Source organism: Arachis ipaensis, chromosome B05 (genome assembly GCF_000816755.2).
Source record: "Arachis ipaensis cultivar K30076 chromosome B05, Araip1.1, whole genome shotgun sequence".
Lineage (NCBI taxonomy): Eukaryota > Viridiplantae > Streptophyta > Magnoliopsida > Fabales > Fabaceae > Arachis > Arachis ipaensis.
In genome coordinates this window covers 140,024,107-140,035,843 of record NC_029789.2, presented here as the reverse complement: position 1 = coordinate 140,035,843, position 11,737 = coordinate 140,024,107, and the positions used below count along the sequence as shown (strand labels likewise).

At 38.6% G+C, this 11,737-nt stretch overlaps 3 protein-coding genes across 7 annotated transcripts in view; 2 read left to right on the top strand and 1 right to left on the bottom strand.

Annotated features, from left to right (window-relative positions):
• The window catches only part of LOC107642145 (probable caffeoyl-CoA O-methyltransferase At4g26220), a 3,646-nt gene extending 2,571 nt beyond the window's left edge, over nt 1-1,075 (top strand). For both annotated transcript variants that reach the window (XM_021103007.1, XM_016345452.2), the window contains one exon: nt 84-1,075. In XM_021103007.1, coding sequence (XP_020958666.1) covers nt 84-374 — 291 coding nt within the window. In that variant the 3' untranslated portion in view covers nt 375-1,075. The remainder of the gene's footprint in view (nt 1-83) is intronic.
• On the bottom strand, nt 956-4,314 carry LOC107644469 (deoxyhypusine synthase). 4 transcript variants are annotated; one of them, XM_016348333.2, is made up of 8 exons: nt 4,167-4,314; nt 3,775-4,058; nt 3,504-3,671; nt 2,814-3,032; nt 2,441-2,527; nt 2,103-2,208; nt 1,788-2,023; nt 956-1,438 (listed from the first exon to the last, which is right to left on the bottom strand). In XM_016348333.2, exons 2-8 carry the CDS (start codon nt 3,982-3,984, stop codon nt 1,358-1,360), a joined length of 1,107 nt encoding a protein of 368 aa, XP_016203819.1. In that variant the 5' UTR covers nt 3,985-4,058; nt 4,167-4,314; the 3' UTR covers nt 956-1,357. The 4 variants fall into 4 exon arrangements, with proteins under 4 accessions (XP_016203819.1, XP_016203820.1, XP_020958664.1 ...); XM_016348334.2 differs by having other exon boundaries at nt 4,163-4,283; XM_021103005.1 differs by having other exon boundaries at nt 3,775-4,013; nt 4,167-4,279.
• LOC107644470 lies at nt 6,404-10,392 on the top strand. Its single transcript, XM_016348335.2, has 2 exons — nt 6,404-6,826; nt 7,924-10,392. The coding sequence occupies exon 2, from the start codon at nt 7,952-7,954 to the stop codon at nt 8,567-8,569; it is 618 nt and encodes a 205-aa protein (XP_016203821.1). The 5' UTR covers nt 6,404-6,826; nt 7,924-7,951; the 3' UTR covers nt 8,570-10,392.

The window sequence follows — 11,737 nt, the reverse complement described above, 5'->3', positions numbered from 1 at the left end:
ATTTCCAAAAAAAAAAAAAAAAAAAAAACTTACTAATTATTTCTTCTTCTTCTTCTTATATTCTTGGTATGTTTTTGTTGTAGCCTTCAAACTTGGGAACTTATGACTTCGCCTTCATTGATGCTGACAAATGGAGCTATGTGAAGTACCATGAGAGGCTCATAAATCTGGTGAAGGTTGGTGGGTTGCTTGTCTACGATGACACACTCTTAGGTGGATATGTTGTGTGGCCTGAAGAGGATGTTGAAGCTTCTCACAGACCATATCGAAAAGCTTTAATCGAAGTCAACGACGCACTCGCCACAGACCCACGCGTTGAGATCGCTCTTGCTTCTGTCGGAGACGGACTCACTATTTGCAGGCGCATTGCATGATATACTTAAATCATACTTTCACTTTGAATGTCAAACCTTAATAAACTATATACGGATAAAAACGACGAGTTATTTGATTATTAGTACATGGTTACTCACATGAAATTGTCTTATGTGAAGACGATAAATAAAAACGGTTAGATGACATTTCAGTCAAACATGTTAAATCATCTAAAGATTCTCGTTTAACAACTTCATGTGGTGACCACCTTATTAGTACTATGATGTTTCATTTGTACGTGTGGTGTCATATAACAGAATCTTAAGAGACAGTTACTACTGAACCATGGGATAATTGATTTGTAGTAACCATATATATATCAAACAAAATAAGGTTGTATGCTTCGTGTTTGTGGCCTGCTGTTAAACGAAAATGATGAATTAATTTACTATTTTGGCAGATATTTATTTTCACAAATTCTTCATAGATTTCCAAAAGATAAAACAGACAAATGTTGGTCAAAGAAGAGACTGTTAAACATTTGGTTAAAATGAAGTAAAAGAAAATACCATTGTATCATTATATTTGATTCAGAACCATATATACAATCAAGAACACAAGTACAGGCACAGCAATATGATTCAGAAGAACAAATAAGGTCTGAATTGTGATATATCTTTTCCTCCAACATGAAATTTGGCCATCAGTTGGAAAAAAAGATAAAAATATACTGACTTGCAAAGTTGATGAACTTTCAAGTTTCTAATGTTATTTGTTTTAGAAGTTACAATCATCCTCATCCCAAAACTCACATAAATCAATGAAAATTGGTTACTGCATCTATAATTCCTGTCTCTCATGCAGTCAGAATTAGTGTATTACTTTTTCTTTTATGGTATAACATAAAATGCACACGATAGTGATGGAGATACCGATCGAATACAGGCATGTTGACCTAATCGAATACCAACGGTGAACACGTTCATCAATGTCCTCAAACAATGCAATTTACGCAAACTTGACAGTTAGTTTGTCTTAACCTCTATTGATTGCAAGGTTTCACTCTTGGGGCAAATGTTTCGGCAACAAGCAAAGGGAAGGCGATGGTTGCATCGCAGTGGACCTGGTTTAATGAAATCAACATATTTGTAAGCATAGAGATTAAGACAAATATTTATTCATGACTTACGTTACATAAATCTTTAGAAGTCCAACAAATATAACAAGAACAATGGACATCAGCATATTTTGCAATTCTGCTAATGTTAGTAGAAATCATGGTTGTATTTTATAATATAAAATTGGATGAACCTTGGAATTTTCAGTCATATTCTAAATCAGGATGATGATTGATGATATTAGCTGGCTACAATAATCCAAAAGTATGAAACTATAGCCATAGCATTCACCGCAGCAATTTAGAGAATTCTGACAAGAAGAAAAGTAATTGTGAAATCATATAGACGATGTACCTTAACAGTTTTTGCAGATCCTCGTATTTTTCCCCAGGAAACAGCTTCATCTGGACGAGCTCCCGAATCACTACCATCAAATTCTTGTGCGGTATTAATAAAAACAGCGTAGTCTGCACCATTACGCATCATATTGGCATTGCAGATGTGATGCTTTGGAAGACCACCTCCTAAAATAATCATGCCGGTCTTCCTAGGACTCGCATGTACAGCTTCTCCATTCATGGCCCTTATATCTGTTACATTGAAAAGTTGTCATTCTACACAATTCAGATTCACTCAGGAAGTAGGAAGGCAAAAGAGAGTAGAAAAGACCTTGCACTATGTCTACAATCAGACCCGGGTTGCGGAACGAATGGAAGTACAGCATGTCCCCCAATGAGCCATCGGTTAAGCCCGGACAAAATACTGGAATATTGTTCTGGAAAACATGAAAGAAACTCAACAATAATTGTGATTTTCTAAATCAATGCTGTTTAGAAAATCAGGAAATTTACACAATAACTACGTTTCATCGTATACATACATGATACAAGAAATATAGAGAAACAATAACCTAATGCTCGGAAAAGGAACTAGGCGAAGACTTGAATCAGGAACAAAATGCAGGGAATAACATGATTATAAAAAAACCTTTGCTCCCACAGCCTTACCTTGTATGCCCAATAAAGGTAAGAGCTTTCATTCTTTATTTCTTTACCCAATCGAGCAATCAACTTGGATGGTGTCCATATCACATTCTGTCAAAAAGGAAGAAGAAAAAAGAGTAAGATGAACAAGTGTCGGGAAAAACAAGTTTCAAGTAGCACCTGCTTCATCAGAGGTATGCCATTCAATTTTAAAATGTTAATCTATTTTAGTTAATTTTGTTAGCAACTTACCATAAACAAAACATATACAGAATAGTATAATACAAATACAGACGACACTAATATTGAAAAAGGAAAACAAAGACAGATGGTAAATAAGTCCCCATGCATCCACAAAAACTTACACACACTACAAGACAGCTATAAAATAAAGTACCTCATTATTTTGTTCTGTCAACATCTGATCAAAAATGGGAATAATCCAGTCCTCAAATTTGCAATAATTGTCATTAGGGACCAACAAATTACCAATACGATTCAATCCCTTTGAGCGCAGATAGGCTCCATCCAGAGAGAAATCTCCTTTGTATGTTGGTGCAAGGCACTTTATAAGATCTTCCTCAATGCCGCCAGTAGTTGTCACAATTACATCAACCTGTAACAGATCAAGAATTATAATACTATCACAATTTGAATTTAATTTATTTTTCCAAAGGAAAAAAAAACACTTCCTTTTGAAAATTACTTTTGGAATTCAACAAGTACACACTCTATCATTGTTCAAAGGCAATCAGTTAAATTTAAATTTATCTCTAATCAAGGGGATTAGCAACAATCAGTCAATGTGATGCTTGTCACCCTATTGATGAACAATCTAACAACAAAGTCTCTACTTTCACGATGCTATGCTACAAAATACTTGGTAGTGAACTAGAGATACTATATACATTATATGCACCAGCTACAAAAGTTTTTTCAATTCTTCCATCTTACAATCATTTTATGACACTACAAACAACACACTAAAACAGATATTTTTCCAGATACAACCGAAAACCAAACATTTATCATGTTAACACAAATTAAGGGGAACCAACTTCCCAATTTACGCTTACAGGATACTCACCATGTGATGTTGAACGAGAAACCGAACAGTGTCTCTAACACCAGAGGAGATGAGATTAGAAGTGAATCCCAGAAACACCTTGCACGTAACAGACCTTCGGTAACCCAAATCCCTCTCTTCCTCACTGCAATCATCGACTACTGGTTCATCAGCGAGCCTCCAATCTAGCTTCAACCCAGTTCCCCAAAAGTTGCAAAGACAATAACTTTATGAGCAAAAAGTCACAAAAACAAACAGATGGGGGGCACAAAGAAAAGCAAACAAAACAAACCATTTGATTAATGACTTGGATTGCGTCTCCTAGGTTTGAAGCTTGAAAGCCAGTGGTGACCATGGACTTGAGAAGCTGATGATAATTGACGCCTTGGTTGAAGTCATAGCCTTCAATTTTGGTGCATTTTCCTTCTAGATTTTCGGATTCTTTGAAGACTGTGGAGTGAACTGAAGATAGAACAACATTATCTTCCTTTGCCTCACCCATCGAGCTGAATCCCAAGCTGAGAAGTTCTTGTGAAAATTGCAACACAGTACGAGGAGCACAAACGTGCTATGATACTGGGATAAAGTTTTATAACAACAAAACTCAATTCACAGATGAAGACAGAAGGAATATTTATCTAAACTAAAATACAACAGATGAAGAGTGAAAGCTTAAGCACCTACCTGAGCTTCTGAAAGAGGTGATAATCGTCGCGGTGCCGGCGGCAGAGAGTGGAATATGATGTGTTTTCACTTTTCAGTGTTTTTGGTTTTAGGGATTGTGATTATGGTGCATCGTCTGGTGAAGTATGTTCTGTATACTTCACTATGAAGTATAGCAGTTGATCAATGAAAATATGACATGTGTCTCGCTTTATGGTGAGTGTTACTATGACTTTATATAATTTTCTAAGTAATTTCATTTGGATTAATCTCATAATAAGATTTTATCGGGTAACAAAACAAGTTTTTAATCAGTGAAAATCATAATTTTCTATTCTATTGGCAATTAAATTAGGGCAAGTTTTACTCTGTAGATAGTCTATTGATGTTTATAGATATAGATTTGTGGTGATAGCTTATGGTTATAATAAATTAATAATTGTCATAAACTAAAACCCCAAAGTGATCTCTGAGATTGGGCGAGTTATCCATAATCGTCCTTGACTTTCAAAATTTCCTAATGGTATCCCTCACATTCAGCTCCGGGATCCATAGTCGTTCTGCGACCCTTTCCGGCGCACAGTCAGCAAACGGAGTAATGATTTGGCACCTCCCATGCCATGCTGGAGCCAGCAACGACTAGCTGACGTGGCAAATCTTAATTTTTTACCCAATGTGGTCCTGGTCCCATTAAACCCTAGAAAATAAGAATGATGCAGTATCTCTTCTTCCCTTCTCCTCCGTCCCATAATTGTGGTCCACCATAATTGTTGTTCCGGTGGCCTAGGGCCTCTCGAGGTGGAGACGCTGTTCTGGAAGGCGACCGTTGACAAGCCGTTCTCGGTGGAGTATGTGAACGACATGCCGGGCTCGGCGTTCAGCCGGAAATGCAGGGAGGAGTGTGCGGCGGCGCTAGCGGAGTCAGCGTGGAATATGAGGGAGATTTCGAGGGCGAATGGTTCATTGTTGAGGTTCATGAAGGAGGAGATACATGGTGTTACTTCTCCAATGGTGTATTTGGCTATGTTGTTCAGCTGGTTCGCTTGGCATGTTGAGGACCATGACCTCCATAGCTTGAATTACCTTCACATGGGTTCTGGGAAGACCTGGTATGGCGTGCCGAGAGATGCAGCCATGGCGTTCGAAGATGTTGTTAGGGTTCATGGATATGGCTCTGAGATTAATCTTCTTGGTGAGTTTTCTTCACTTTTTGCAAGGGATAACAGAATGTTTGTGTTTTTGGACTTTGGATTTCAATTTGCATTGTTACTATCCCCAACTCCCAAATTTTAGCTCCAAGTATGCAATTTGAGCTTCGAGCTTCCAATGGATTTCAATTTGCATTGTTACTATCCCCAACTCCCAAATTTTAGCTCCAAGTATGCAATTTGAGCTTCGAGCTTCCAATTTAGGTCAATATGTTCAGCGAAATCAAGTTGAATTGTTATAGTTTTGACCAGAAGTGAAGTTAGGGTTTAGTTAGCTTTCTGCTGGACCAGAGCATAGTTTGTTAATTGAAGCAAGCAAAATTCTATGCAAGCAAAATTCTATGGGACGGAGGAGAAGGGAAGAAGAGATACTGCATATAATAATCATTCTTACTTTCTAGGGTTTTAATGGGACCAAGACCACATTGGGTAAAAAATTAAGATTTGCCACGTCAGCTAGCCGTTGCTGGCTCCAGCATGGCATGGGAGGTGCCAAATCATTACTCCGTTTGCTGACTGTGCGCTGGAAAGAGTCGCAGGACGACTATGGGTCCCGGAGCTGAATGTGAGGGATACCATTAGGGAATTTTGAAAGTCAATGACGATTATGGATAACTCGTCCAATCTCAGGGATCACTTTGGGGTTTTAGTCATTGTCATAGGAAGAGACAAGGTCTGAAGTTTGGCAGGAATTTGTAGAAAAAGTTGAATGATATTCATGTAAGGAGGCTAATGCTTTGGTTTGGTAATTATATTTTATTATGATTAATTAAGTTAACTTAATTAGGGGCGTATCTTGGACTTTTAACGTTTTGGACAAAAAGTTGTTTTCATGTTTAAAACCGAAAAATATATAAGAAGAATATCATAAATTAACATTATTGTTACTCAATACCTAAAAAACAAAAATATCACTACTACTATAATTACCAAAAAAAAAAGGATAAACATCACTACTACAACTACGCCGTACCATTTTGGGCTTTGGAAGGTTATGAAAAAATCTACTCGACCCAAAGAAAAAATATATGACCCACCATTCAATGAGTTAAACCCATTCTCAGCCATTGTTTACCCCACGTACACAGAGCTAAAAACTGAACAAAATGACCATCACTTGAAGTGTTGCCTTTCTTCGTCCAGTGACTCTAATTGGATTGCGGAGAGAAGTATCGCAATAGACGCATTCATCCTCGACGCCATGAGAGAAGTTCCACAAAAACACGCCTTCTTCTTTAACGCTGCGAAAGAAGGACCAGAGGAGACGCCTTCTTCTTGGACACCGTGACCTGCGTCGGGGATGACGGAGAGAAGAACTACAAGAGGTGCCATCATCTATGATGTCGTGACCCACGGCATGAATCTGATGTGACTTGCTTGATCGACATAAAACAGAGAGTTGCCTATTGAAGTCTTCTTGTGTCTTTCGCGGTCGACAAAGAGAACAACAATCGGGCAGTGGCGCAGCTTCAGGTGAGCACAGAAGTTAATTCCTATTGTGGATGTTCAATTATAAATTTCTAATCATGTAGATATGCACCGTGTTTGAAACAATTCTTATAATTTCTCTGAGTTCCATAATTGTTGATGACAATGTTATTCTCTAAAATAATAAATTTTGCAATTTCATTGGCGAAATGTGATTTAAATTTTGTTGAATTTTTAGTTGAGGTAGATTGTTACAATAGCTTATCTCCTTCTTTGGGAATCGAAGACAAGGCAAAGTCAGAGATCTTTTTGTTTGGGGGCTTGGCTTTGTTGATTTTTTCTTCAGCTTTTTTTCAGGCTTGTGGTTGTTTTCCTTTAGATCCAGTGGGAGGATATTGGCACCGGTGTGCGGTTGAGGCAGTAAATTTTTATTCTGAGATACCATTTTCAATATGTTTGTGTGTGAATATTTATGTTTTACGGCGGAGTGTAGAGTTAAGCTTCACTTAGGTTGGCTTGAAAATTGAGTTTTTTTAATTTAGCAGTTGAATGTGCTAATAGCACCAGAAGATGTAGTTTTTGTCCCTGTAAAATGTTAGGAAATAATAACTGGTATTTGTTAGAATATATATTTATTTTGTCACTTAGAATATTTGATAACACACGGTTTAAGGTATACAGTATAAAAGGGGTAAAGGTTGGATTTAGAGCGTGTATTCTGTATTGATATCATTGAAATTTATTATTTTTGTTGAATAAATTGAAAATGGTTGTCTAAGTTTTGTTCCTGACAGTAGAAATGGACAGTAACCCTTTTGGATTAGAATAAAATAAATTGCATGATGTTTTGTCATTGTCATAAATGTGAGAATGCATTTGTTGACCCTTGAAGTGGAGTTAACATTTTTGCAACTAATGTTTGGGTGAAACGTATAATATTTCCACATCAATCATGTCTCGGCACGATGCAATTCTTTTGATTAGTTGGTTTGAATCCTACCTTTAGTTTTGCTAATGAAGGTAGAGTAGCTATTTAATAATCTTGTTATGTAAAAGTAGGATTTTGTAGTTAGTGTTGTTGACTTTGTGGCTTAAATACCGTATGTGATAGTGTTGGTCTATGTATTGTTCGCTTGTTTTAGGAATTTCTGTTCGATTAAAATTTGACTGATGGAATGCTATGGTGGGATGGACAAGATAATCAATTTGTCATCGGATGAAAGTCAATCTGAGTTAGGCCTTCCAAACAATGATGTTGTTGATGAGGATGATTTAGGAAAGGCTGAGTTGTTGTCGGATGAGGATGGTCGTGTGTATGGAGACGTGATTGGGTTGAGTGTCGAGGACATAATGAAAATGGTGTTTCAAAGTGAGGAGCGTGCATATGAGTTTTATTCGAGGCTAGGGAAATGCAACGGATTTGGGATCTATAAGGGAGACTATGCGAAGGATGAAGATGAGACTATAATGAGAATAAGGTTCTTCTGTAACAGGGTTGGCCTAAGGGATGGAAAGCAGTACAACAGATTAGACAAGAAGAGATCTCACAGGCCTGAGACACACACGAATTGTCAGGCCTTGATGTTTGTATACCTTGATAAGGGGAGCTCAATTTGGAAGGTTCGGAAAGTAATCCTCGAGCTTAACCATGAACTGATGCCTAGGGGAATGGTTCACATGATCCGAAGTTGCCGGGTGATATCTGGGTTCGCAAAGGGCCACATGGATGGAATGCATGCGTATGGCTTACCGATATCTAAGATACTAGGGTACATGAGCTGGGATTGAAGGTGGTTATTCTTCTTTGGGGTTTACGAAGAAGAACACATACAACTACATTGATCGTAAGAAGCGTGCAGAGGTTGGTATTGGAGACATGAACGCTACTATAGTCTACCTAGAAGGCAAGGCAGCTGTTGATCCCATGTCGATGGCCCGGTACAATTTGATCCCATGTCAACATTTTGGGGACGTGGTAGCATTCGATTCCACAATGCACCCTATTCCTCTAACATCTCTCCAAACATTTCAACTTGTCCCAAAAGTTCCTCGTTTTCCTTCTCTAGTACATGAATTTGCGCATTCAATCTACCAACTTCTTCCACCCTGTCCTAATTCAAATGTTCTTTCACACGTCGAAGAATCTGGTAGTTGTAATTACGAACGGTATAACCAGTAGCAGAAAGAATCTTATCAAGCATTGTGAAAGAAACTTCTTGATGAGCAAAGCGTTCCTCATAGTACAAAGAACCATGAGCCACAAGATCAAGACCTCTGCCATTGTGGGGAAAAACCACCACAAACCCAAACAGCACTCGTTCATCGTTTGAGTTGATTTCCTAAGGAACAAAGAGTAGGGAACCAATTCCAAAGAATGAGGATGCTCGCATCAACATGAGCTCCATGTCTTCCACATACATGAACTCACCCTCTGCCCCTGGCTCTGCAACTGCACGACCCAATTCTGTATTAGTTCAGAATCATGCACATCAATAACATGACAGTTGCTTTGCCATTACAAGATTGCTATATGAAAATCGTGACAGAAGCTTAAATAGAAGGAAAGGAAGTTAAAGCTCACCATCTACTTAAACAGGGTTGCTGCTACCACTACTACTACCTCCACAGTGCTGGCTGTTGGCTGCCACTCCCATGGAAGAAACTTGCTGAGGGGAAGGGATTGAATAGAAAGCACCTTCTAACAATCTTGACGGTCTTCTTCTCACCGGTTGAACCTGTGGTGTTGGCTGACGAGAAAAAGGAGATGCGGTGCTGCGCATCCAAGCCAAGGCCTCCGACAAGTCATGGAAGCCACGGTGTTCATTATTTCGGAAACCGTTCACTTGTTGGTCGCATTCCTCTCATGACCTGTAAACGCTAGAGACACAACCTCTACAAACCGCGTAAAACTGAAAACGTCCGGCTTCGGTTGTCATGACCATGAACGCATACGACTCTCCTTGTATATTCGAAGAAGAATGGGGGATAAACAAGGCTAACACCACTAAAGACATTTCATTTAAATATGTGTCACAATAAATATCCTCTATCTCATCTACGGAGTACTACAATACAAAAGAACAAAGAAAGCATTTTAGGAAAAACAACCATTTGTACCCATGAACTTTACGAACGCTGACAAAAATACACATTAAAGAAGGAAACTAACGTTGTATCCATCAAAGATGGATTTCGTACGACAAAAGTATCCAAATCCTAAATTTATGTTGGCTTTTTAATAAAATTCCAGAATTACCCCCACAATTATCTTCAACATCAACTTCCAACCATCTCTTCTTTCCCACTCAAACTTTCACATCCCTCTATTACCACCACCTTAACCACCTTCTTTTTTCTCTTCTACTCCACCACTGCTACCATGACGGCATTTCCATCTTCATGAACCCATCTCCAAGAAACTTGATCACCGACACAACCTCTCCAACCGGATCCCTCTCCCCCTTTTTCTCCCCCTCTTCCCCAAACCCCGCGTCATCTTCGTCACAATCAACGCCACGCACCTCCATTGCCATTGTGGTTATCGGAGTCATTCTCTGACTTGACAAATATCCTAACATAGATATGATTGGAGATTTCTAAGAGAATTTGAATAATGAATACACTCAATTGGTTCAATTTGGGTATAGATAAAAACAAATAAATTATTAGTTACAGGAGATTTGTTCAACTTCGTTAATTATATAATAAATTTGTAATTTGTACTGTTGTATATATAGGACCTTTCTCCATGGAGTCCATGAGTTTGAAGTGGACCTAGGAGGAGTTGAATCGCACCACAGGAAGGGACCTTGCGCGTTAGATCTCGGTTCAGTCTCGCTTTCGGAGCTTCTCCATCTTGTGGCGACATTAGACGGGGTCTTGGCCGGAGAGGCATTGCGGCATCTCTGTGTAACGGCACTACTGGAGCTTGAATCCGGTGGCTCTAAACTCTGAACTTGCCACTATGCCAAGGTATAGATGATATGTGCATGGGCTTGAGGCGGCGTTGGGACCGCCGTAGAGTTTGGGTGGCTGCAGCTGAAGGTGGTAGCATTGCGTGGGAACGGATGGATTGCCTGGTTGCCTAGTTGTCGTCTTTGTCATCGTCAGCGTGGAAAGATGGCGGCAGTGGTGGTTAGTGGAGTAGTAGAGAATAGATGTTGGTTAAGGTAGTGGTGTAAGACCCAAGACTTTTGAAAAGTCCTATTTTGAAACTAATCTCAAATCATATATTTATTTACAGTTTTAATTTCAAAAATTCTTTGTATTGAAAATAATTTAAGGTAATTTTGATTAATTGGATTTGAAATAAATTAAGGTTTTTATCCAAACTCTATACTTATGGATTATTTTTCTATTTATGATTTAAAGTTTTAGAAATTCAAAAATAATGAGGTTTGGCTATTTAAATCAGAATTTCATATAATTTTATGACTATTGAATTCATTTCTATAATTAAGTTATAAAGTTGGTAGTTATGAAATAATAAGAATTTCATATGATTTGATTTTAGATCAATTATATTTATATCATTCAATACTTTAAGTTTTAAGGATAAAGAAAATTAATTATACTATGTATTTCCAATTAGAGAAATTGATTGAGGATCAATTAGTATTTTTATACCACAAATAATATTTTAAAGTAATTTTAGAGATTAAATTAGTTTTCAAATTAAGTCCCAAAATTAGTAATATTCACACCACCCCAGCCGCGTCCAGCTCGCACCACCATTGTGCCACGCTCAGCTGCCGCCGTCCCTGCGCCGTCACCATTGTGCTGTCGCGTCACCACCAGGAGGAGGAGAAGAGGCCGTTGTTGTCGTCGAGATTGCTGTCGTCCATAGCAGCTGCCGTTCGTACTCTAGCTCGTCGCCACCATCGCTGACCGCCGCTGCCACCGCGCCACTAATCGCCATCGCGAGGGAGACCAGGACCGAGGGAGAGAGTCGCGCGA

Bases quoted from the DNA above. Each gene is read 5' to 3' on its own strand.
- LOC107644469 (XM_016348333.2), bottom strand. From the start codon at position 3,984: ATGGGTGAGGCAAAGGAAGATAATGTTGTTCTATCTTCAGTTCACTCC. The intron at 3,033-3,503 runs GTGAGTATCCTG...GATCTGTTACAG, and splicing joins TTCTCGTTCAACATCACATG to GTTGATGTAATTGTGACAAC. The intron at 2,528-2,813 runs GTACTTTATTTT...CCTTTTTGACAG, and splicing joins TGACAGAACAAAATAATGAG to AATGTGATATGGACACCATC.
- LOC107644470 (XM_016348335.2), top strand. From the start codon at position 7,952: ATGGAATGCTATGGTGGGATGGACAAGATAATCAATTTGTCATCGGAT.